This window comes from Herpailurus yagouaroundi, unplaced genomic scaffold (assembly GCF_014898765.1).
Source record: "Herpailurus yagouaroundi ecotype Mexico unplaced genomic scaffold, PumYag 77, whole genome shotgun sequence".
Lineage (NCBI taxonomy): Eukaryota > Metazoa > Chordata > Mammalia > Carnivora > Felidae > Herpailurus > Herpailurus yagouaroundi.
The window spans coordinates 53183040-53209876 of record NW_024412388.1 but is presented as its reverse complement, the minus strand read 5'-3'; the positions used below and the strand labels follow the sequence as shown (position 1 = coordinate 53209876).

At 40.5% G+C, this 26837-nt stretch overlaps 1 protein-coding gene across 1 annotated transcript in view; it reads right to left on the bottom strand.

Annotated features, from left to right (window-relative positions):
- The window catches only part of ROR1 (receptor tyrosine kinase like orphan receptor 1), a 400895-nt gene that overhangs the window by 14374 nt on the left and 359684 nt on the right, over positions 1 to 26837 (bottom strand). Inside the window, exons 5-8 of the mRNA XM_040470488.1 lie at positions 24734 to 24861; positions 22503 to 22820; positions 20458 to 20703; positions 5461 to 5672 (exon numbers count right to left, since the gene is read on the bottom strand). Of these exons, the coding sequence (XP_040326422.1) occupies positions 5461 to 5672; positions 20458 to 20703; positions 22503 to 22820; positions 24734 to 24861 (904 nt within the window). The remainder of the gene's footprint in view (positions 1 to 5460; positions 5673 to 20457; positions 20704 to 22502; positions 22821 to 24733; positions 24862 to 26837) is intronic.

Below are 26837 nucleotides of genomic sequence, written 5' to 3'. Positions count from 1 at the left end.
ACTTTGCACTGTCAGCACAGAGCCAGACATGGGGCTCGAACTCACGAATTGTGAGACCATGACCTGAGCCAAAATCAAGAGTCAGATCTTTAGCCAGACGCTTAACCAACTGAGCCACCCAGGCACCCCTATTTGTATCCTTGTTTTACAAGTGAGAAAACAAAGGTTCAGATAATTTGCTTAAGAGCTCATGGCCAGTAATCAATGGAACACAGATTTGTAATCATCTCTCTCCTCTCAGTCCTTGCCCTTTGGAGTATAACAAACTACCTCCTGGAAATAGACTAAAAAAAATGTGGCTGTAAAGGTATGTTAGGCCTGGAGATTATGGATCCTTAGGTGCTGGGAGCAAGGATTCTATAGCTTGAGATGTGTCCTTCTAGATTAGGGAATGTATATCAAGTGGGAACTAAAGCAATGCCAGAGGATGAAATCAGCATGAGAGGAAGAGAGAGAGAGAGAGATAGAGAGAGAGAGAGAGAGAGAGAGAGAGGAAGGGGAAGAGGGAGAGAAGTAAAGAGGAACTGGAGGAACCAGTGAAGGAAACAGAGGGGATAGGAGGAAAGCCAAGAGAAAAAGTATTTCAAGATGGTGGTTCAGAATGTCCAAAGCTTCAGGGAAATTAAAGAGGATAAAGACTTGGAAAAGGCCATTGGGTTGAATTACATCACTGGTGATTCCGTAGAGGGCCCTGTCAATAGAATGATGAGATCAGATGTCCGGGGAGACAAAAGCTTTAAGGACTGAGTGAAAAAGTTTTCGAGGACATTTTAGCACCAAGTGTGGTGACACTGGGTAAGGTCAGGGGCTCAAAAGGGGTAGCCAGGCCATAGTAGGGCTTTCTAGATGGAAGTATGCTGTTGGCAAAAGGGACAGGCCTAGAGAATATAATCAAGTGTCAGTACATTTAGCAACTACTTTGGCTGGAAAGGAAAAGGAGAGAGGAACTTCCTGGAAGTGAAGAAACAGAGAAGCTGGCAAGAGATGAGGGTAAACTGAGAAAACAGAGCCACCAACTTCAGAAAGCTAGGCAAATCTTGCTTTCTCCAAGTGTTCCTGATACCAGCCAGCCAGGAGCTGCAGGAGTCTGACCCAAGGCCTATTCAGGAGTCTGACCAAGGCCTATTCAGCTGCAGGAGTCTGACCCAAGGCCTTGGCTGTGGCTCCCCCCGCCCCCAAGCCCGACCCACTGTTCCTTATCCTCTATTCTCAAACTCCTCCATCTCTCGACCCATCTATGCACCAGAGTCCCACGTAGGTGAGTCACATGTCTCACAGACAGAACCCCCCCCCATCCCTGCCACTGTGCTTGAGTGGGAGGCTGGGCCACCTTCCTCACTCCCCAAGGAGACTGCTCCACAGCTTTTTCCCCTTACTGACAATGCCCTGTTTTTCAGACACGTGACAGTTGGGGAGTTGGAGGGAGAGGCAAAGGAAAAGAATCCAGGAGAAGGGAAATTAGGGTTTCCCAGGCTTCTTGGAGAAGGTTCATTTTCCACAGTACCTTAAAAAAACACCCACTCGCATTGTAAAATTTGTAATTCAATGTAGAAAAATCCTACTTAGTTCATGCATCACTAGAATACTCATCAGGGAATTTTAAAGATGGAAAAGACAGGTTATCTTATCCAACTGCACGGCTTGAAATCTGCTTACCAAAATAAAAAGAAAACAAACTGACAGTAACTTATATGAACAGGGTCTATTTCATTCTCAGAACTGCTGAGAAAAGTGACACTCAGGCCAAGTAACTTCTCAGGGCCATGGGGCAACTGCAGGTGGAGCCATAGGGGCGTCCCCATCTTCTGACTGCGCACAACTCAGAGTGGAGGTGCCTCTCTGGTCCACTGGCTTGCTTTCCCCACAGGTCAGAAAGAAACTCAAACCTCCTTGGGGTCTAACTTCCAATTGCTTCACCTGCCTCTCTAGAGACTCAAGCCAGGTCTGTCAACCAGTTTGTCCTTGACTGCTGTTGTCCCCTCTGGAGGGTATGGGTTTGTAATCTCCCTGAGGAGCTTCTTCTTAATCCAAAAGTGTGTGTGTGTGGGTGGGGAGGGGTTTAGCAGCTCAGCAAGTGGAGAAAGATGGAAACCATTTAAACCCCGAAGGCCATATTCATTTGGATCCATAAAAACCCTGGAGTCTTGGACTTTTGAACTGACGGAGGAGAAATAAGAATAAGGCTTGGGCAGACCAGTTTCCATGCTTCATTCTTTTACATCTCAGCCTCCAAATATCCTTTTGTTTTTACTCTGGTAGGGTGTTTGTTTTCAGGACTTCTTTCTTTCTTTTTCTTCCTTCCTTCCTTCCTTCCTTCCTTCCTTCCTTCCTTCCTTCCTTTTTTCTTTTCTTTTATTATGTGTTCTTTCCTTCTAGATTTTATAGGTACATGTATTATTTATGTGTCAGTGACCTTTCAAAGCACTTTTAGAGATTGACTGTTTACAGTTAGGAATTTTCTTTAAGGTCTACAAAGTCCTTTGTGCTTTTTCCAGGAAAGGCACTCAGTAAGAACCAAAACAAACAACAGAATAATTCAAATTTGATTGGAGCCAAATCTCTTAAGAGAGTAAGACAAAGAGAGCTAGCATTTGTTTTTGTTGTCTCCTTTCCCCCTCCTCAACCCAGTCAAATATTCTTGAGCCATTCCTACATCCAGTGTGGTTCAGAATTACTTGAGGGACGTTTAAGGCTGAATTTTAAGCCCTGGGTTGGAGAAATCTTGGCACTGGCAGATTTTGCAAGGGACACTTCAGAAATGGTGAAAACAATGTTTACTTCACCAAGTCTTTGGGAAAATCGGGCCCAGTATATTTCACATTTGTCTCTACAACCACAAAGGGTAGAGGCCTATTACTGCTCTGGCCAAATTTCACATGCCTTTGGCAGGATTGGAGCTATATCATTCAGACGTGAGGCTGTTACACAAGCCTCTTAAGGATTTATCACAAGCCAGGGTGATGCCTGTGGTTAGTGTTCAGCCCAAACTGACCAAATGGAATCGTATTTAGTTGTTTGCCTGACCCCCTCCCACTCTCCCTTCCCAGCATGATTTGTTCCGTGAAAAAGTTATTATGGGGTCAGGCAAGAGCAAGGACTTTATTTAGTCATGAAAAATCCTATGTTCACATTTCATCTCTTCCAATTTCTAGCTCTTTGATTTTGGACAAGTTACTTAATCTGTATGAATCTCACTTACTCTGGTTGTACAGTATGAATAATAACTCCTATTTTACAGAATCATTGTGAGGATTAAATAAGATGATGACTATGAAAGTTCCTGGTATAGTTCTTGATTTGTATCAATTTGTATCAGTCGACCCACATTAGCTTTCTCCACTTACACCAGAAAGCTCTCTGAGACCTTTATCTGAAAGACTGCATAAATCCAAACCATCATGCCTATTGGATGTCATGCTTTGCAAAACAAACCTCGCTAAAAATGGAACTGAGTTGCAGATTGAGGCTGGCCTACAAAACTGACAATTTTCCCAAATGGAAATGACTCTTCCCATGGTTCCTGCCATAGCAATGAGGAGGCTGCCCCTCCAGGATGGTGGCTTTTGCACAGGGACCAACCCCATCCGGGTCTCTCTCTCTCATCCAGAGTTCTGGCATTTCTAAGGTTTCTCAACATTTAATAACAGAAATGACAGGGAGGGGTGCCTGGGTGGCTCAGTCGGTTGAGTGTCTGACTTCAGCTCAGGTCATGATCTTGCAGTTCTAGAGTTCAAGCCCCACACCAGGTTCTCTGCTGCCAGCGCAGAGCCTGCTTCAGATCCTCTGTCCCCTTCTCTTTCTGCCCCTCCCCAACTTGCGCTCTCTCAAAAATAAATAAACACTAAAAAAGAAAAAAAAAAGAAATGATGGGCTAAGACTCTTACAGAATAAAGACTACTGCACTGGAACTTTGAAGTATGGGAAATGTAAAATGTCAACTAGGCATTTCTTCACGAATATGCAATCAATCTTACCCCTCTATTTTCTTCTAGTATCATGTAAGGATTAAATATGACATTATATCACATGCTGTAATGTATATAAGCTGACTAGCTGGCAGCTAGGGTGTCACAAACAGTTGAACCTCCACCTTTACCTGTCCCCCAAGCCACTTAGTAAACCCTGTGGTCTTCATGTTTTCTTCATTTTTTTTTTTTAATGGTAAAAATTCCCACTTAAGAGAACTGTGGTTTTGCTTGGGACAGAATACTTAAAAATGAATTTTTAAAATTTAAGAAATCCAAAAACTTTAGGAAACAAGGTTTCTATAGGACTACAAATAGGACTACAATAGAAAAAAAAACATTTTAAGACTTTTTAAATTAAAAAAATCCACTGCACAGCAGACTACAATCAGATGAGGGCTATGTGTCAGTCCCAATATGCAGCTACATCTACTTACAAGTTAAAAGAATTAGTTAATTTGAGCATGAAGACATTTTTTTCCCTAAAATTTTATTAAAGTGATGCATCTTCTCTTTATGAAAGCCAAATGAATAATATGGCCACTAACCCACAGAGAAGACAAATATTTGTAGAATGAGTGAATGAATGTCCTATGGAGTTGGGATAAGAAGAAAAGACGGGCTTTTTGGAAGTTTTCTAAGTTATTTAAATGAAATCTTTTTGGTGAGAGGGCTGGGATTGAGGTTCTGGCTTTCTGGAGAGAAAGCCTCTGTTGTGTTTCAGCTTTAAGATGTGGTGTGTGCGCTCCATTTAAGGTAAGGGCTGGTGACCCTGGCTTCCTTGCCAGGACCTAGAGCAGCCCACATGCTGAAAGATGAGGAGGAAAAACAAAGGAAGTGGATTGATTTATCACAGAGACGAGAAGGCTAAGGTAGGCTATCATCAAACAGTATTCAAAGATTATAGGAAGGACAACACTTCTCTTTAAATATACTTAAACCAAAGAGGAACAGATTTAGGTCAGGCATTTAACCGAACTTAACTCCTGGGTTAGGATTTAGGTTTTGTTGTTGTGGCAAAAGACACATCACATAAAACTTAACCGTTTTTAAGTGTATAGTCTACGTACACTACTGTGCAATAAAAGGATTTTTTGATAGTGAAGTTAGTAAACCATGTTTGTTTGCTTTTTTTTTTCCTCTGTTCATCTCTTTCAGGTTCATTGGAAGAGTATGGTATTTCCTTCTTGGAAATTTTGAAAAATAGCTCACATTCTGAATCCTTAGGAGAGATGATGTCCTAAGGATTCTTTCTAGCCCAGACTTGATGGTAAGGCAGCCACATGGCTGGCCCAACACTGACGTGCACACACTGACGAAAGAATGCTCCGGCTGCCTTGGATACAGTTAGAGATAGATAGTTATGCTGAAAATGAACTCTATAGCTTGTCAACTCTGATCGTAGATCATTTGATTTCTAAGCTGGGGAGGGTGATAAGTTTTGCTTTAACCTGAAGCCTATAGAATATATGCAGCTCTGTACTGCTGATTTTACCTTGGGTTTATATGCGTTCAGCATTGACATCTCCACATTTTGACCTCTGACATGTTTCGGTTGCCTCTGGACTGGCGGTGACGATGACTTCTGGTTATTGCGGCAGACGCAGATAAAAAAGAAGAGAAAAGCAATGGCCAGAGGAATAGCAACACTTGGCACCAGTATGTACAAGATCTCCATTTTATTCTTCTCCTTGGAGCCCTTCGAATCTGGGTACAGAAATAGAAAAGAGCAAAAGTCATTCTGGTTCAAATAACATGTATAATATTACATTGCGTAGTTTAAAATGACCTCCTATTCTTCTATACACACAAATTCACTGGAGAAAAAAGGAACCATTGCTTATTACAATTTGTTTCTATCAAACCTTCAACATAATTTATTGAAGTTTAAAAGTTTAAAGTTCAAGTGTTTAAAAATTGCAGAGGGACATTATGAGGCCTTTGCATGTGTGTGGGTCTCCCTCTGATCTTGCCTCTCTTTAGCAGCAGACCTTCATTTCTCTAACACGTTAAAAGTTAAACGTCATGTGAAAGGACTAGATACACCTAAGGGCATTGATGTGGGTCACAGGGCTCTTCTACAATTGGCTGTTAGCCCAGAACCACCACAATGTGATGTTCCAGAAATCATGCCCTTGTCCTGGCTGGTTTGGATTTACAGGGCCACTCCTGCGCCTTCCAGAATCAACATCACTTAAGAATCCTGGTCCCAGTGTCCACAAAGCCACTGGCCTGAGAACATGGGAACCTGACTCAGTCTCTGATGAGCTGTGTGGCCTTGAGCAAATCATTGTCCTGTCTGGGCCTCACTGCTACTCATCTGCAAAAGTGAAGTATCTATTTTGGAAAGTGTCTACAATTTCCTCAAGCACAGCATCGCTGCATAACCTGATGCTTTTTTGAAATCCAAGAATTCCTCTTAAATGATTTCATATGAACCCAATAATTATGAGTACTAACACTGTGAAGTATATTTTTGAAATCTTATATATCTACTCTGCCATTGCTAGGAAAAGTATATAATATGTATAGAAAGACATGAAGCATACTTCTTAAAAATGGACTTGAGTCTGACCTTTAAATTCTTTGGGCATATGTTAATAAATTATTTGACTGACAAAACAAACACAAGAATTATGGGCAGTAATTAGAGGGGTTACATAATGCATGCCCTGATCACCAATAACCTCATTGGCTATCTTGCTTTAAGAAAAATCCAAGGTATGAAAATTCAGATTGACACAAAATTCAGAGATGATTATTTACTTAACATAGAATTAACCATGTATCCATTCACTCATCTTCCCACTTGTTCAGTAAGTCAATAAACAAAAGCTACTACTGCCAAGGAGTATTCTAGGTACTGGGGATATAAAATTAAATACGATATGTCCTTTGCCTTTAAGGAGCTCATGGTTGGGTAAGGAAAACAGAGAAAAGGTAATTACAATATGTTGTTAGAAATGCTGCAAGGGAAGTATGACTAGAGTGGTCGAGAAACCCAGAAAGTCTCTTTAAACAGTGGCCTTCCCTAGTACATATAAAAGAGAATAGACTATACATCATTCTTGCTTGCATGCACCTGCCTTGGGAACCTATTATTCAGTGAGATATAGCAGTAACTAAATCACATTGCCTTCTCCCTACACAAACAGACTCAATACATGAAGTTAGGGAGGGGCACCAAAACCTGGGTGTTGGGACTGTGCTGTGGGTTAACCCTCAGAGGGATTTGGGGAGGAGTAAAATATGCTTATCGAGAATAATAAACATAACAGCTTTAATATTTACTGAGTGTCCTCTAGCACAAAAATCATGTTAGCTATGGGCCAGGTACTGTTGTAAGTACTTTTCATTAACTCATTAATTTTATCCTCACAACCAATCCCATGAGGCAGGTGCCATCCTTATGGCTATTTTTATAGGTGAGGAAGCGGAGGGACAGAGTGGTTAAGTGACTTGCCCCAGGACATGTGGCTAGTAACTCAAAAGCCAGGACTCCTCCCCTGTTGGTCTTGCTGTAATACCTCCTACTCTAGAAAGTCCACTGCACTGCCAGTAATTTGCCAATGGCTATTGTTTGGCACCCATTTTCTTATGGTAGGATTTCTCTGGTTTCACAGAGGTAGGAAGGAGGCAGGAGGTCTGAAAGGTGGGGAATGACACAGAAGCTTTGCTAGATGTGCTGCCTTTGCACTCCCCACTTTATATACAGTGGCAGGTAAACGTATAAGCCAGGCATCTCTGGAGACCATTGTAGTCATTCTTGTCTTTGGAACTCAGTCGCAGTCGCTTTTGTAACAATTGTGTCTGCATGTCTGTGAGTGGATGGACAGAGAGAAAGAAATCACATGGAGGGGCATCTGGGTGGATCAGTCAGTTGAGCATCTGACTTCCGCTCAGGTCATGATCTCACAGTTTGTGAATTCGAGCCCTGTTTTGGGCTCTCTGCTGTCGGTGCAGAGCCTGCTTCAGATCCTCTGCCGCCCTCTCTCTTCCCCTCCCCTGCTTGCTCTCTCTCTCTCTTGTCTCTCTCTCAAAAATAAATAAACATAAAAAAAGAAATCACATGGAAAAGTGTTTACCACAGGGCATAGCAGATGGATCTTCTATAACAGGAATATAATAGATCTAGAATAGATTATCTATCTAAGATCTGTCTATCTATAGACACTTTAGAGACAGTGTGGCAGAATAAATGAAGTGTATGTCTTAGATTCAGAAACCTTTGAAGACCGACTTTGTCATCATCTATGTAACTTTCATTAGGCACTTAGCCTCTCTGCGTGAACTCATCTATAAAATGAGACCAGTAATACCTATTTCACAGAATTGTTGTGAACAGTAAATGAAGTAACACGGAAAGTATTACTCTAGTACCTGTTAAAACTAAATCAGTCGATGTTTATCCCTTACCCTTAGAGTAGAAAAGGATTCAGAGATAAAAACTTTGGGCTGGAAACTCAAAATAACCTTAAGCAGGAAAGAAACTTTCTGACCTTCACCTCCTCATTTATTCAAGGGAAATGATAATTTGCTCTACCAATCTTATTTGCTTCATGTGAGAGATGATGTTCATGAAAAAACTGCAGAAAACTGAAAACTGCCACACAGTTGTTGGATGCTATGACTATTAACATTATAAAAACACTTTCAAATTTCTCAGTACCCCGGTGTGTGTGTGTGTGTGTGTGGGGGGGGGGATCCCTCTTGTTATTCTTGGATTTTCAGTGAAATCATTATAAGGGTAATGGTTACAAAAGGAATGAGGTTAATTTAGTACTCGTGTAATGCTAGTCATTTTTCTGGCCCAGATTTTTAGCAACAAGAGAAAGTAGGGATCTCACCTGTCTAGCAAACAAAGGAGTTCTATTCTGTACTCATTCTGTATCAGATTATTCACGGAACGCCTTTGATTGTAAATGGGAGGTCTGGGACAAATCCCCCTGTGGGTCTGCAGGAGAACAAACTTCAAGAAGCCAGATCTTTAAACACAGTCAAACTTGGCTCCTTCTGATTACACTGAGGATATGCAAACGAGCCCACAGTGTCTTTTTGCCAAGTGAAATAATCAAGCAGAACAATATGTGGCCATGTTGGAAGTGGCAGAAAACAAATTTAGACCGGTTGTAAACCTGTGATACAGCACACTCACTGTCCCACACACACCTCTCTCTGCATTAGGCCAGAAGGGAGTCAGTCTGGTTCAAAAAACTTTATATAAAAGCTTTCCACAGAACAACTAACCCTACTCATGGAAAATTAGAAAATGAACATTTGCTCACCTTCTTTGAACAGCCTATCATTTGTATTCATTACTTTAATCAGGTACTTGATGTTCTCGATTTTACATGTAGGTAAAAGAAGGCTAAGAAAGAACAAATAATTTGACAAAGCTAGAAAGTGGTAGGGTCTGGGTTGGAATGCAAGGCTGTCTCCCTTCGATGCTTTAATGCTTTCAAAATTCTATTACTAATACAAATTAAAATACCATATGGAATTGTTTTTCATTATTCTCCTTAAGATTTCAAGGTTCCCTTTAATGAGGGCTAATATCTGGTGGGGAATCACACTATTAAACAGATCACATTAGAACAATGGACACTATTCTTACTATTCACTTTACAGGGTAATGGACACCTTCAGTGCATTACAAAGGAAACTGGCTGAAAATTAGAACGGTGAAGATTTTTAATACTTTGAAATAACTGTTTAAAAGTTAAATGCACATATTAGTTACATCAAGTTAAATACTTGAGATTTTTGAAACCAACTATTTAGTCTGGATCACATGATTAATTTCCTTTTAAAAATCAACAATTTGGTATCAGAGTTCACATCTGACATTCTTATTTTTATTTTTACAAAGATATTCAATACTTTGATTAGTAATTAAATATAATGGAGAAAATACTCCTTTCTTATCCTGAGGCTTAAAACAAGGTAAACATGACTTCTTATTCAAGAGGTACTTTTATAAAGTGAAACATCACCTGGGATATTACTTTGAGTTAAAACAAAAAATTTCTTAGATCTTAAATAATTTCGGCAAAGGTGGGAAGAAGTCTTACAGAACCTTACGATTCCAAATAAAGTAAAATAAAATAAACAAGTTAAATTATAATCTTGTCTGAAAAGAAATAAAAATCATAGAAAAAAACAGGAATTGCTACCATTTATTAGTTGAAAACTACAAAATAAGTGGGTCTGTTGCAGATAGGAGCCCACACCAGTGATATTTAAGCACATGCCTGGAAGTCATAGGAGCAAAGGGGGTAACTAGGCCCTTAGTTGGCAGGCTGGGTCCACCATTAGGTGGTCTCTTGATTTAATGATGAAAATACTAAGTAGATCACCTATTGCCTTATATATTTTCAAATTAATTCTTAAAAAGACTATGATTGGCCATATATAGTGGTTAACATTTTTTTTTCTCTTCAGCAAATGTTTTAACCACAATAAGATAGGGACAGTAACTCATTGGTGAGCACTTGAGAAAAATCTTAGTAACTAGAATCCACATGAGTTCACCAGGAGTGTCTATAAATTCTTACGATCTCAGTTTTCTCCTCTATAAAAGGACAGAGTTGGGCTAATCTTTTGTCTTTAATTGCAAAAAGCTTAATTATGGCAAAAAATTAATAACATCTACCATCTTAATCATGTGTAAGTTCAGTAGTGCTAAGTGTATGCACATCGTTGTACAACAGGTCTCCAAGACTTTTTCATCTTGCAAAACTGAAACTCTATACTCATTGAACAATAACTGCACTTATCCCTCCCTCTAGCCCCTGACAGCAACCAGTCTACTTTCTGTTTCTATGAATTTGATTATTTTAGATACCTCATATAAGTGGAATCATAAAGTGTTTGTCTTTTTATGACTGGCTTATTTCACTCAGTAAAATGTCCTCAAGGTTCATCCATGTTTTTACATGTGTCAAACTTTCTTCCTTTTTTCGGCTGAAAAATATTCCACTGTATGTAAACACCACATTTCCTTTATGGATTCATCCATCGATGGGCTTCCTTCCACCTCTTTTGTGGAAGCTATTGTGAATAATGCTGTGATGAACATGGGTGTACAAATATTTCTTTGAGATCCTATGTTCCGTTCCTTTGGATGTATATCCAGAAGTAGGATTGCTGGATCATATGGTAATTCTATTTTTAGTTTTTTGAGAAACATCCATACTGTTTTCTATAATGGCTGCGCCATTTTGCCTTCCCACCAATAGTGAACAATGGCTCTAATTTCTCCACATCTTTGCTAACATGTGCTATTTTCTTCTTCGTCTCCTCCTCTTCCTCTTCTTCCTTTTCTTCTTCTTATAAAATAATGGGTCCTAATAATGGGTGTGAGGTGATGTCTCATTGTGGTTTTGATTTGCATTTCTTTAATGACACATGATACTGAGCATCTTTTCATATATTGTTGGCCATTTGTATATCTTCTTTGGAGAAATGTCTGTTTAAATCCTTTGCCCACTTTTAATTGGGCTACTCTTTAAGTGCCAAAATTCAATCATTTTTATAAAATTAAATCTCTTTCATTTCTGAGAGGATTATTTTAGAGTGAGAGACCAAGCACATTTAAACTTTAGCAAGTCATTTGATCGAGACCCAAGATATCCTTATGGACCTAAGATGGAGGGATAGGTTATAATGTCATCAGATAAATTTGAAATTTACCATGTGCCTGTACCCTAAAAGGGTTAATCATTAAATCAACCTCAAATTGTAGAGAGCTAAGCTTGTGCCAACCTGCCTGTTTGACATTATCATTAACTGCTTGATGATGATACGTTTATGAAACTTGAAAATGACCAAAATCTAGGAAAGATACCTGATTATAGAAATAAGATGTATAGAAATAAAATGTACAGGCTAAAATAATGACCCAAAAACAACAATTGAAATTTTACAAATAAATATTATAGCTTGCAGTTACGTTAGAGTTCTTGCTTAAAGAATCCCATGATTAAGCAAATCTACTAAATAATTTTTTATGTAACAAAACAAAAAAAAAAAAAGAAAAGAAAAGAGGAAAAAGGAAGACTAATAAATTTTAATGAAGACTTGAAGTCTCAGTTGGACCCAGAAATAGCACAATGAAATTGCTCCAAAAATTTTTATATATGGCACTTTTAGCAAAAAAACAAAAACAAAAACAAAAACCAAACCAAACAAACAAACAAACAAAAAAACATTCATTGGCAATACTGAGTAATAATAAAAAAAAATATCATGGTCCTTTTCTACCTTCACTGATTTAAAAATACCAAAAAGGTCTATTCTAAGAGCCATGTTTTTAAGAAGGGCTTTAAAAAAGCAAGAAACATTCAGAGGAAGAGGAAGATGGGTAAGGAAAGGCTGGAAGAGCTACATGCTCTTTAGACCAAATTAAAAATTAAATGAAGGATGTAATAGGTACTTTGGAATTTGGATGATAAATGCACCAGAGGTTACAAACTGGATCTAGCACATAGATTTGTTCCTTATTAGTTTTGTTTTTGTTTTTTCTAATTTGAGTTAGTGGTCAACAGTTTTTAAAAATGAGGGGATTTCACATAGAAGTTTTGATTTCAGACTTACAAATGCAGACTTTGAGCAGTGGGAGCCATCCCACAACCTCTTTGGGGTGGTGAGATGTCCCTGTCTCTGAAGGTCTCTGGCAATGGTCAAATAGAGCCTGGATAGTTTCTATGGTTCCTCCCAAAGCTCTCTGATTTTATAATCTGATTTGACATACCTTATTTAGACCCCTACTGTACTTTTGGCTTTCTTGCGAAGTAACTGATTTAAAGTTAGTGATGAATATTTTTCCCTGAGTGTCCTCAGATCCAGTATTGGTCTTTTCTCCTCAGCTCTATGCTGAGGCTGACTTCTATGGACAGTATCAGTGGGCACCCTTGTCCTCTGGCTTCCAGTCAGGTTCAGCCAATGGGAGACATTGGCAGGACAAGAAGAACTGCCCAGGGCAAGAAGAGTATGGTTCACATGTTTGTTCCCAGGCTTTCCCCTTGCTGAGTTGCAGAGGATTGACTGCCTCCCTCTATTAAAGGCCAGAGCCTTTGAACAGCCCTCTCTCCAGCCTCAGCTGTGTTCCACAAGGTAAGGTAACCAATCATTCGTTTGACTCCTCAAGCCTTGGATAATGCCTCCCACTTCTGCTAGCCATGGGTCCTTCACCTTATTGGTTTCTCCTAATTCTGCCAACACCTTCATAAACGGTCTCTTTATGAAGTTCTCCATAGTGTGTCTGCTTGTCCCTTTTGCTTTCTGCCAGAATCTTGGCTGATACAAAGCCAATAGCAGAGATCACTGTGGTGTTGTATCAGAATTCTGTCACCAAAGGGTTAAAGTGACCAGGAGCCCTTCCCATTGGCATGGTGGTGGGCCAAAAGAGTTAAAAGCTTCCCAGAGCTTATTGCTGGAGCAGCGGACCCACAGGGTACATGACTCAATATATTTTGAGAACAATAAAAATACCTTTGAGAAAAATTAATTTATGGTTAAAAATGTTTATGGAACATGACTTAGTTATAAGTTTTGGGTAACTATTGTTCTTTACTTTGTCGAAAATGTATAGAGACTGGAGAATAAAGTACATCTTGGAAATCTCTGTAGCATAAAAATAACTCTTCCGGAAAACTTCAAACCATACAAAGCAGTGCTCTATTCCTCCCTCCATTCCCCCTCCCCACCATCCAATTCACTGTAATGTTCAATTTTGGTTTGAAGAAACGGCTGAAAGACAAATTGCCTTACAACAGGTCTTCTATGAAATATGGGAGAAGGCTGCTGACAGAGTGAGTTAAAAACTGCAGTGTTCGCAATCTGGAAAACATCTGCCTTGCCCCGAACTGTAAACCACCACAATGTAGAAAATGGTTTGTGACAAAGCAGAACCCAGGGCGGGTGTTTGTAAGGTTATGGGACAAGTCAGGGCTATTCAGGCACAGAACTGGGCAATGTGCCTTTTGGCAAACTGTTGCAAGCCAAGGACTTAAAAGGAAATACAAAAGTAATAGGCCAGGTATGAAAACTGCAAATGGAGCCAAATGGCCCACTAATTTTTTTTTTTTTTTATCATTGGGCACTCTATGGTGAAACTGGTTGAGGACTAAAACAATACCGCTGCTTGGAAGTTCTAGTTGTTTGGTAGAGGTCTCTCAGACGTGCTAGCCTGGCTGGCGGAAGAAACGTGGCCTCTAGACTTAATCTACAGTAGAATAAAACACTGAGGTTTGAAGAGGAAAACACCACTACAATCAAGATTCAGCTTCGCCATACAATTTGAGAGAGGAACCAACAGAAGATCTCAGTTAGCTGGGGGAGAGAGAAAGAACGTAAGTCTTGCGGTAGAATACAGCCAAAGTCAAATGGTCAGATCATGCAAAAGCTGCTCCCAGAGAAACAGGCCTTTTCCATGGATCTGCCCCCAGGGCTGCATAGAAAAGCAATGATAAGGGCTACAGTGAAACTGTGAACCTGGGAGGTGTGCCTAGGTGCCAGTTGGAAAGAACATAGGCAAATGTTTCTTTTTCGACGTAGTTTCCACCCAACCCACAGTATTTGGCTTGGAAGGTGGCCACAGTGACTAGAGGTAAAGGCGTAGTGAATGAAGGTTTGCAGGCAGGATCTCAGGGAAAATGGCCAACTCTGAGGACTGGGGACGTGGGGCTGCCGGGAAGGGAGGAGAGGTGGATTTAACGGGAAATGGGCAAACATTGTGAGCCCTGCGTGGAGCTGCTGGGGGAGCTAGTCCTCATCAGGGCTGAGGCTGAGTGGAGCACCTAGGGTCTCTCGGAGTAGATGACTTCCTGGCTGAGGCCCTACTCCTGCATGTGTGGAGCTGCAAATAAGAAAATCAATGGACAGCATCCCAAAGACCTAGATAGTTCATAGTGATCAAAAGAAGGAGGAAAATGATAAAGCATCGTTTATTCCTCTGAATAACCTAGAATTTGAACTTTAAGGTAACTGTGCCATGGTGAACAGAAGACTGGACCTAGAATCCTGTGGACCTGGTTTGAATCTTGGCTGTAGTAAAAACAACATTGCCTCAGCTTCTCCATCAGTAAAACGGAGAGGATACCTTTATCCTGTGGTTATTATGAGGATTCATTAATTCAACACATTTTATTAAACATCAGCTAAGTCCCAGGCCAGATGCTGGTGTTAAGGAACCTGGCACAGTGTTCGACAGACCACAGTCATCACTAAAATGCCAAGCATGTAACAGCGTACATAAATGTTCAGAGCTATAAGACAGTGTTTAACGTGATTCATATTTTTCCATCAGATTCTTTCACTAGATTGTAGGCTACATGAGGGCATGCTTTGATCTACCCTGTTCACAAAGTCTGAAGCATAGTAGAAGCCCAACACAAACTGGTTTCAGTGAGTGACTAAATAACTAATTAACTGTTCGAGTTGTTGTTAGATGCCTGGGATAGGGAGGAAAAGACAGGGAGGATGGGAGGTCAGGTCTCGCCCAAACTATCTTTTGTCCTGTCACTTCCTCCAAGCACTGGCTTGGGCACATGCACAGAGTCCTAGCCAATTCCCAGAATTCACAGCAAACATATTTGGTTGTGTTTAATTTTATGTTCTGTCTTAAAGCGAAAGTTTGCAGATAAAACGGTCTGTGGCAGACCGTTCTCAAATGTCTTTATTCTAGAAAGTACAACAAATGCTCACATTCTGCATTTAATTAGGCCTCAACTCCTTTTAGCCTTACTTGGTTGAAACGAAAACAAAAATTATCAGTAGGAAAATGAGAAACCACATGGAGATTTTGAAATCTCCTCAACTTTTACTTAACTAAAGAATGCAGGAACGTTCCCATGAGATTCCATCCCATTTTCAGAGGGAGAAGGGAAAGGACTCATTTCAAATCTGCCCCACACGATTTCAACTCATTGTAAGATGAAAAGTTATCCTCAGTCTCTCTCTCTCTCTCTCTCTCTCTCTGTATATACAGATACACACATACATAAATCATAGAGTACACAAGACCAGCTATAGGTTTGAGTCCTGAGTTCATTTCTTATTAACCATGTGGCCTCAGAAGTTATTTCACCTCTCTATGTCTCTGTTTTCTCTTCTAGGGTAGAATAAAATGCAACTCACTGGATTACAGAACTATTATACATGAGATAATGCATTAAAAAACTCTTAGCATGGTCTTTGGCTCATTATAAACACTCAATAAATGGCAACTGCTGTTTAATGTTATTATTATTTTTTTTAAGTTTATTTATTTATTTTGAAGAGAAAACTAGCAGGGAAGTGGCAGAGAGAGAGGGGACAGAGGATCTGAAGAGGGATCTGTGCTGAAAGCAGTGAGCTTGATGTGGGCTTGAACTCACGAACCGTGAGATCATGACCTGAGATGAAGTCGGACTCTTAACCAACTGAGCCACCCAGGCACTCCTGTTTAATGTTATTATTATTATTATTATTATTATTTTCTTAATGTTTTTTTTTTTAATTTATTTTTGAAACAGAGAGAGACAGACCATGAGCAGGGGAGAGGCAGAGAGAGAGTGAGACACAGAATCTGAAGCAGGCTCCAGGCTCTGAGCTGTCAGCACAGAGCCCGACGTGGGGCTCGAACTCACGGACTGTGAGATCATGACCTGAGCTGAAGTCGGATGCTTAACCAACTGAGCCACCCAGGCGCCCCTAATGTTATTATTATTTTATAGTTTAAATTGTACAATTTAAAAAAAATTTTTTTTAACGTTTATTTATTTTTGGGACAGAGAGAGACAGAGCATGAACTGGGGAGGGTCAGAGAGAGAGGGAGACACAGAATCGGAAGCAGGCTCCAGGCTCTGAGCCATCAGCCCAGAGCCTGATGCAGGGCTCGAACTCACGGACCACGAGATCGTGACCTGAGCGGAAGTCGGATGCTTAACCGACTGAGACACCCAGGTGCCCCTAAATTTTATAATTTTTAATAATATATACAATATACTATATTCTATAGTCTAAATTGTATAATTCCTATCCAGTCTCAGGGTTCCTTAATCCTGGCACTATTGACATTTTGGGTTGGATAATTCTTTGTGTGGGTCATTCTGTGCATTGAAGGGTGTTTAGCAGCCTCTCTGGCCTCCACCCAGTAGACACCAGTAGCATCTCACAACCCCACCCAGGAGTGATGACCAAAATATCTTGAGACATTGCCAAATGTTCCCCAGAAGGCAAAACTTCTGCCGATTGGGAAGCACTGGTATAGAACAAAGAGCAGTAAGTGTCCTAGACATAGCAGACCTAGTTTCTATTAGTTGATTCGTGGCCTTGGGTAAGTCTTACCACTTCCCTGGGCCTTGATTTACTCATATGGTGAAAGAGGGCAGGAAATTCCTACTTTATCTTTCATAATTGTTTAAGAATGAAAAGAGAAAAAAAAATCAACTGCCCTAAAGAAGTGTTATCAAAGTGGGATGCTATTATGATTAGGTTGCTAGAGGTGGTCTATCCAGGGGCAATTCTGAGAAGCCTTGCCTGGGCACAACAGCTGATGCCAGCCTGTTTTCTTTTTTAGTTCCCACACGGGGGAGCCACTGGCCTCTCAGCAGCTGCTTCCAGATCACATGTCAAGTGTTCCCAGTGTCTTTAATGGATGTCTTTGTGGCTTGGCTTGAAGAATTCAAAAGGAACTGTTTTCTTTCAAAATGAAATGAAAACGTTCTTTTTAATAAAAATTATTATTGTAAGTGGTGAAAACTGCCTCGTCTTCTCTAGGCTTAACGTTCTAAATCTATCTCACATGACTAGACCTAACCAGTCATCAGAATGTTAACTGTGTCCTCTGCTGATTGATATTCAGAGAGAAATACCCTGAGGGTTTCTAACATCACTGTACTGATTAATACTGTAATAATACAGAGTAATACCACGATGGATTTCCTTATTGGCAAGGGAACACTTTTTGATGTCCTATCATATTATGAAAATCTACATACTGGAATTCAGAGGTGAGGCCTATTGTTATTCTTTTATTTATTTCTGAAAAATATTTAAATGGGAGATAGCAGAGTGTTTGGGAAAAGAGCATGAGCTTTGAGTTTGGTCAGAGCTATACGTAGATAGATGAGAGTCCAAGGTCTAATTTCACCATTTGTGTGATTTAGACAAGTCCTTTAGCCCTTCTGAACCTCAGTGGACTACATTAATAACACCTACCCCACAGGGTGGTTATGAATTTTAAATGCATACAAATATGTAAAGCATGAGGCACTGTGCAGGCACCTGGTAAATGTTCTGTAGATGTAGGTGATCTTTCTCTCTCTGTCCAGTCTGAAAGACTGTTCAAGGATTTCTTTTATCCCTCAGAGTGTGTATTTGGTGTGATTGCTTCATGAAGGTCACTGACATGAAAACAGTACTTTTTAGATAGAACTTAGAGTCTTGACTATAGTAAACTAATTGTAATAGAGCTCGAATCAGCTAATCAACAAATTTTCCAGTTTATGAACAAATTATCTCCCTTCTTCTGTGGGGCGTTTGTTGGAAATCAAGGGTCAGAAGTCATCTAAAGGACAAGAGCATTTACCCAGAGTGGAGTGAACAATGTGTTTCTTCCTTAAAACAATTCATTTGGTTTCCCTGAGGACACATATCAGTATTCTGAATTATCATGGTAGAGTAGCAAGAAGGTGAGCTTAGAGTCAGACAGACCTGCCATTTACCAGCAACATAGGGTTAATAAAATACCTGTCACAGGGATGTCTGGGTGGCTCAGTTAAGCGACTGACTCTTGGTTTCAACTCAGGTCATGATCTCATGGTTTGCGAGTTTTAGCTCTATGTCGGGCTCTGCAGCTGGCAGCACAGAGCCTGCCAAGATTTTCTCTCTCTCCCTCTCTCTCTGCCCCTCCCCTGCTTGCACTGTGTCTCTCTCAAAATAAATAGATAAACTTGAAAAAAAAAATACTTGTCACAGTGTAAGGGTGAGTATAAATAAAGCCCATGACAACCCCAAGTACCATGCCTGGCACATGGAAGGTGCTCAGTGAGTGTTGCTTTTATCCTTGGCTCTCTTACAGATCTTTGTACCTTAACTAGTTTAAGAGAAGAGGTGGAAACTAAGTAAATGATTATAAATCTACATTTTATTTTTATTCCTCTCCTATTAATGTTGAATATAGCATGTAGGAAAAGTCATGAGTTACTAAGGGCAAACCATTTAAAAAATACAGGATAATTTGCTTTGAAGTTTCCAATGGTGGCTCTGGAAGAGTTTTACATCATAATTTGTTCTTTATGCTGCATATGAAGGCATTTTAAAGTCCAGACCACAAAAGGGGTCTGGTCACCTCCTTCTCAAACTTGGCATGTTTAAGCACCCATAAAACCATTTTGCAAGAGAAGACACTATGGTAACAGGTAACACATAAGAATGAAATTATAAAATAAGTTTCCCAAATTTTCATCACTAAGGTTTCTTTTTAACATTTTTATTACTTCTTCCTATGGACCTCTTTAGTATGTTTTAGCTTCCTCTTCTTTGTTCCATAACATCTGTGCTAACTTCTATTGTATCATACACACTGCATTGTGATTGTAATGTGAATCACATTTTATTTCAAACCCCCTACTCCACAGTGGGCTCTCAAATAATATTTGCTAAACTCAGAGCAAACATTCCTTATGTAGACTGCATACTAATTAGAGTAGATTCCTCTTTATATACTGCCCAGACAATAATTATAATAGATAATATTTGTTAAGCATTTACTATCTTCCAGATTTCCTAGAATTTTTCAGTTAACAACTCATTCATCCTCCTAGGTGGATATCATTATTAGGTCCCTGTTATTGTTATGGCTTTTCCTGCAGTGACATCGTACTCTCCCTCTATGCTGGGGAAACCCAGTTGACATCATCTATGAGAAGAAGGACCAGAAAGATGAGTCAGTTCCAAAATAGTCCCAAACTCCAGGTTTCACCCTTGCTTTCATGGTCTTTCTCCTACCCTCCAAACATTTTTTCTAGACAAAAAAACAAAACAAACAAACAAAAAAAACCAACCCCAAAAAACAGAAAACAAAAAACTGATTCAGGTATTTCATTTTCTTTCCACACTTCTGCAGCATAAAAGGATGACACAGAAGACACAGTTTATCTACACTCTGCCCTGGATGACTGAGTAATGGGTGCACTTGGACATGGACCATTGCTGGTAATATCTTTTACTACATAAATGACTGTGACAAGTGGTTTCACGCCTGCCCCATTTTCCCCACGAACCACAATGGTTGCAGGAATAAGGCAGTTTCCTCCCCGAGAGTGTGCATTGGTACCCTAAAAGGTGTTTTATGCAGAAACAGCAAGGTTTACCTGTCTTAGAAACCCAGTTGGAGACCAAACAAACACTATCCATCTCCTTTGCCCCTCAAAGACTCTCCTAAGGGCGGGGGTGGGGGATGGAGAGGGGATTTTTAAAGGTGACTGAATACATTAAAGGCATTTACCACATGCTGGGATGTCACACAGGTCAGACTTAAAGTTTTCATCCAAGGTGAAGCACCAGGGGGCCTCCTTCTGATTCCCCGGATTGCGGCAGTAGGAATGGCCTCCGTTCAGTTCTGGGAAACGGAGAGCGGTGAAGGTGTGCGTGTGGGGGTACTGAGAATTCCACGGCTGGCACTGGCGCCCTGATTTGGTCACGCTGACGGTCCCCCGGTAATCCACACCTGTGCTGTTATAGCACTTGTGGTCTGAAAAACAGAAGAGAAAGGCCCAAACTGAGAGCAAGAAACAGGAGATGCTGGAACTTCCAGCCAGCAGTTTCTGGAGGGAAGACGTGCAATTAAGCTCATGGCTAAGGCTTCCCTGCTGGTCAGGGGCCATGTGGGCAGTCTCCCCGCTTGCTGGGCTGGGACATAGGTCCTGCCTCACAGTTACATTCCTGGGAGGATTTAAAGCTTATGCTTCAGGAATAAAACCAGTCCTCCACATGCATTTTTAATACTGAACACAGAAAAAAAAATCAGAACTGGGGGCACAGTAGTAATTTCCTAGTGAATGGCTCAGGAAAGGTTCAAGCTGAACTGCTCTTTCCATTTCTGCTTGATGTCTTTAGACATGAATCGTGTGATAAAGAACCTAGTTCCCAGCAAATGTTCATTAGGAGCAGTGAATTATGAGTTTCTCACAGGAGTTGGGGCCACTGTGTGCTGATGCACTGGATATTCGTGAAAAGCAAATCCTCTCCCCAGGTGACCACCATGGCACTTACTTGAAAGCACTGTAAAAATCCATTAAGTTGAAATTAAAATCTGGAGGGGTAATGATAAAATAATAGTAATAATAATAGTAATGAAGATATCACTATTATTATGTGCTAAGCCTAGTTCTAAGCATTTTAGATGCATTAACTCATTTAACTAATAGAATAATATTAAATACCAAAAGGAAACTAAAAAATTACCAGTAAAACTTAACTCTAGGTAAATGGAAAATTACAGAGGAACAGAGGTGAGAAGAGAGTGGAGAGAGGCAAGCCCCACGTATATATTTTTAAAATTGTGGTACAATACACATATCGTGAAATTTACCGTTAGTGTCTTTAGAAGATTGAAAACATTGTGCAACCTTCACCACTATCTCATTCCAGAACACTTGTATATCATCTCAGAGGAAACCCTATACTCATTTAGCAGTCCCTCCCCACACCCCCTTCCTCTGGTCCCTGGCAACCACTAATCTGCTTTCTATCTCTATGGATTTGTCTTTCCTGGATATTTCATATAAAAGGAATCACACAATGGCGTCTGGCCTTTTTCACTTATGTAATACTTTTCTTAAGTTTCAGCCATGCTGTAGCATGTAACAGGATTTTATTCCTCTTTATGGATGAATAATATTTCATTCTATAGGTACACCACAATTTGTTTAGCCACTCATCCACTGCTGGACATTTGGGTTGTTTCTACCTTTTAGCCATTGTGTATAGAGCCTCTATGAACACTTAACACACAAGTTTTTGTTTGAACACCTATTTGAAATTCTCTGAGTGTCTACCCACGAGTGGCATTGCGGGGTCATACGGTAATTCTATTTAAATCATTGAGGAACCAACAACTATATTTAAACATTTATTATCGGGGTACCTGGGTGGCTCAGTGGGTTGAGTTTCTGACTTTGGCTCAGGTTGTGATCTCCTGGTTTGTGAGTTCGACCTCCACACGGGGCTCGCTGCTGTCAGCGCAGAACCTGCCTCGGATCCCCTGTCTGTCTCTCTCTGTTCTGCCCTTGCTTGCATGCTCTCTCTCTCTCTCTCTCTCTCAAAAATAAATATTAAAAAATAAAAATAAAAATGTATTCTCTTCATGAAGCCTCTTAAAGATAGTTACTGCATGTAATCTACTGAATGCTCAGCCCCCACACAGTATTTAGCCCATCGGAAGGTAATCTGACTACCAATATGAATCATTACTACAGATAAAGGTCCAGTTTTCACTGTGCCATGGGGTTGCTGGCCCCCAGGCAGCACAGAAGGTCAAGAGTCACCTACTTTTATTTATGGGATCTGCCATGGGAATTCCAATCCGGATGCAGTTTGCGGCTTCGGGGCTCTCCGGCTGGGGGAGATCTTCACAGTTTGGTAGTTTCAGCCTCATCAGGATCATGGGATTTGATCTTGCAAAAATGTACTCTGTTTGACACAGGACGTTCTCCAGGATTTCACATTCATCGCGACACAAGTCCCGGGGCTTAGGGATGGATGAGGTTTCGTCGCAGTACGGGAAGGCATAGTGGCACAGGGAAGGAATGGCAAACTGAGAGCACTTATCAGATAAGTGGCTGGAGGTGCCAATCATGGTGAAGGCAGCTGGAAAACAAACACAGTTATTAACTCCCCGGGGCCAGGGTTTATCTCCTTCGGTTATCTAGTCAACAGATATCAGATATAAACACACACTGGAAGGAATCCGCTGTGCTCAAATAGACAAGGCCAAGAAGAGATTCAGTTCAGATGTCCAGGCAGCTTACTTTCACTGGCTTGAAAAAAAATCATTTTGACTACAAAGTTAAAAAAAACAGGATTAAGTTACATATGTACCATTTCCTAATAAAAAGAATTAATTAGGTTAAAGCACAATATATTTTTCATTTTTACTACAAAGCAAAGAACTTTGTGTTTCATCCGGTACGTTTTATTAGTTTTGTGCAGCTTCTAAAACATTTGACAGCTGCAGGGCAGAACTTGCTTTATGCGGTGGCTGAGGCTGATCACAGGATTTAGATCTGTGTCTTGCCTCTGAATTGGATGACTTTGGGGAACTTGTCTAATTTCTTGTGGCTTGAATACTTTCTATTCCATCTTCTGAAAATGAGGCATTTGTCTTGGAGGTTCTCAAAAAAGCACAACTCAGTGGTTGCAGTGTGTGTATTAGTGGTCACTTAGCCTAACCTCTTATCCAGTTTGGCATCCATGTATAAAAACAGTACTAGCATCCCTTTGCAAACCTCCATTGACAAGAGCTTCTACCTCATCATAGATGGGTGATGAAACATTTACGTTGGAACTCCCATTTATTTTTGTGAATACTTAGTGAAGAGTATGTTAAAATGTTCTTATGTTAAGTTAAAATGTGCCTTCAACAGCCCCTCCCATCAGTCCTGCTTCTGCTTTCTGGAATTTCACAGAGTCCTTCCTCCTGAGAGCCTGAGGTCTTTAGCAAGGCAACTACAACTTTCTATGGTTGCTTCTCCTGGTTGAATAGCTCCCTTGGGCCCCTCTTAGTGCCTTCAAATTCCTCATAGGACATAGTTTCTAGACTTTTTGCTGTTCTGTGTGCCTGCCTCAGGTTTGTTCCTGCCTCATAAATCCTAAGGTTGCCAGATAAATAAACTACAAGGCACTTAGTTACATTTCAATTTCAGATAAATATTTGGAACACACGCATACTAAAAAATTATCCACTGTTTATCTGAAATTAAAATATAACTGGGTGTTCTGTATTTTTATTTGCTAACACTGACAGCTTATCAGATTCTCATAAGGGCAATTTTAATGGCTTGAAAGGGTACGTGGCACTGAGGCATCACCACACTAATGCAGTAGTTCAAGGCCACTATAACCACCAGAACCAGGGGTGCAAAACTGTACAAGGTGGCCTATATTACTTCACTCCTGCATTCTAGGAAGTGCTTCACTATTAGATTCAAAAGATACTTTCAATTCAGAAAAATGAGGGGTAAAATATAGAAGGCTAGAGCAGGAAGAGACATATGATCATCTTGTCTTATCACTCACTTCACAGATGAAGAGACTTTCATGGAGAATACAAGATTTCCTCACAGTCACAGTAATGGCATCCAGAATTCTGGACTCTAAATTGTTTTAGCACTTATGGGACTTTTAGTCTACACAATGTTGTTTCCAAATAGTAAGCTCCTTGAGGGCAGAGATGTAACCTGGCTTATTCACCACACTATCGTGTCCCCAGAGCCCAGCCCAGTACCTGATATACCAGAAACACTAATAATATTTATGGAGTGTCTGAATAAATGAAAGACTTTTCAGAGCATCTTTTCCCTCTAAGAGCAATAACCTTCAATAAAGTATTGTAATGCACATTCCAGAGCAGAGATCGTATCTCAGGCTTCTTTGTGGTCCTGCTCCTAACGCCTGTGCTTCTAACCTCCAACCCCTAACCATTTATCCTTTGTTAAAAGAAGAGCTCAAGTGAGAAAAATAGTTATACAAGGTATCAATACAATGTCATTGGCGTCACTTACCTGTGATCTGATTTTCTATTTCCCCTTGCATGTGCAAAGACTCCATATAGACAGTGCGGTTGCCAATAAATCTTGCACATGCAATCCCTCTGTATGGCTGACAGAATCCATCTTCTTCATACTCATCTCTAAAACCAGAGCACAGACATTAGCTGGTGCAATGTATCCACATTCAGTCGGCTCTGACTGTGCAATGCGCTAAATGGTCGCTAGGGGGAGAAGCTGGGCACATTATCCCAAAGACTGGGCCGAGTCGTCAGGCTCTGCCTCAGTTCCATCCATCACTTCAAACATCTGCTGGTCACGTTGGTCAAGTTTCCTTCACCCCCAGAAAATCATTCTAAGCACAAAAATCATCCTTAAATATGGGAGAAAGCACTTTTATTTTCGCAGCTGGTGGTGGGCTGGAAGATGATGTAGTTATAAAAGTAAAGAGGAAATGAGTTGGAAATCTGGGCACATGTTCTACAGTTTTTTGTTTTTTAAGCACAGATTATTTCTGCGTCATTTGCTACAAAGGCGTGGGTGCATTATCCACAAGACCCACTCCAACTGATGTGTCAATTAGGAGGCTCCGTGGGGTGAGAAGCTGGGTGCAGCTGGAAAGAAACCAGAGGGCAGTCCAGTTATGTGGCTCCTCACTCCTTAAGACCCATTATCTCTACCCTGCAGAGAGAGGTCCAGGCAAACCGTGGATTGCACAATTTCAAGAGTCACTAAATCCCAGGAAATCTAAAGAAAATGGCAATGGAAATCTTGCTTTCATGATTCCCTGAAAACTTTTAAAACAATCTTAAATTTTTAAAAAATTTTTTCAAGTTTATTTATTTATTTTGAGCAAAAGAGAGAGAGAGTGGGGGAAGGGCAGAGAGGGGGAGTGAGAGAATCCCAAGCAGGCTCTGCACCCACCGCGCAGAGCCCAGTGTGGGGCTCGAACCCACAAACTGTGAGATCATGACCTGAGCCTAAACCAAGAGTCGGCCGCTTACCGGACTGAGCCAACCAGGCCCCAATCTTAAAAAACGTTGTTACCTCAAAATTATAATAATAAAAAGGTAGGGGGAGTAGATTTTATTCTGGAGACAAAGGGTACTGTGGCTAGTAACAGTCCCAGATAATGTGGTTAGTGACAGTGTGGCAAATGGCTAGAGATCTAAGGCTAGAAAGTAGGACCCACGATGGCAGATTCAGCCTGAAAGGATAGAGGCCATAATATCCTACAAGGGCCTACGATAAACACAAGACAACGGAGTACAGAATAGCCAGCTGCTTCTCATAAGCAGACCACAGCCAAACAAAAGGCCACCTGCTAGGCTTCTGGGCTGACTTCCACCCTGGATGCTCCTCTTGTGTTAACCTGGCTGGAACCAATACACTGTCTGAATGAAAATATTTTTCCTCTTTGGTTTCTTCTAAGTTAAAGTACTGTAGACCAAAGTCAGGAGAATGAAATTGTCTTCCGGGGCTTAACATTGCATGTCCTTAGAATCTCTCCGAGTCCTCTGAGCTACGGTTTTCTTATCTATAAGAAGATAATAATTGACCTCTCAACCCTAGGAGTGAAAGTCATGAGGATCCTATCAAATGTAAAGGCTTTTAAAAAGTGCTATTCAGAGGTCACACATGCTTATTATTGAAGTATTTATGATTACCAAAGAAGACAGTTATTTAAAGGACAATTATTTACTAAGCTCCTACGTTGTAAAATCTACTGTAGTCAGCCTTGTGGCGCTAGACTTCACTGCTTGGGGGTTCAGTGTGGGAGTCTAGAAAGCCTGCTCTAACAGGAAACCAGGTGAAAAAAAATCTGATAAAGCTGGTCATTAAAAGCCCAGTTTCCAGTGGCTCTCTACTCCTTGTTCACTCTAACAGTCATTTTGAAAGTGGAGATGGAGAAAGTATCTTCATTTTAGTTCCCAAAACAGTTTGTATTGCAAAGCTCTTAAAAACTTAACCTTCAAGTACACATACAAATGGATACATCATATACCTGACTTGAAGACATTGAAATTTTAATGTTGCAAAATCCTGCAAGCACTCCACATGTTTACTTTCATAAATCCTAGAGTAATGTTGAAGCCTTTTTGGCTTAAATTTTACTTGG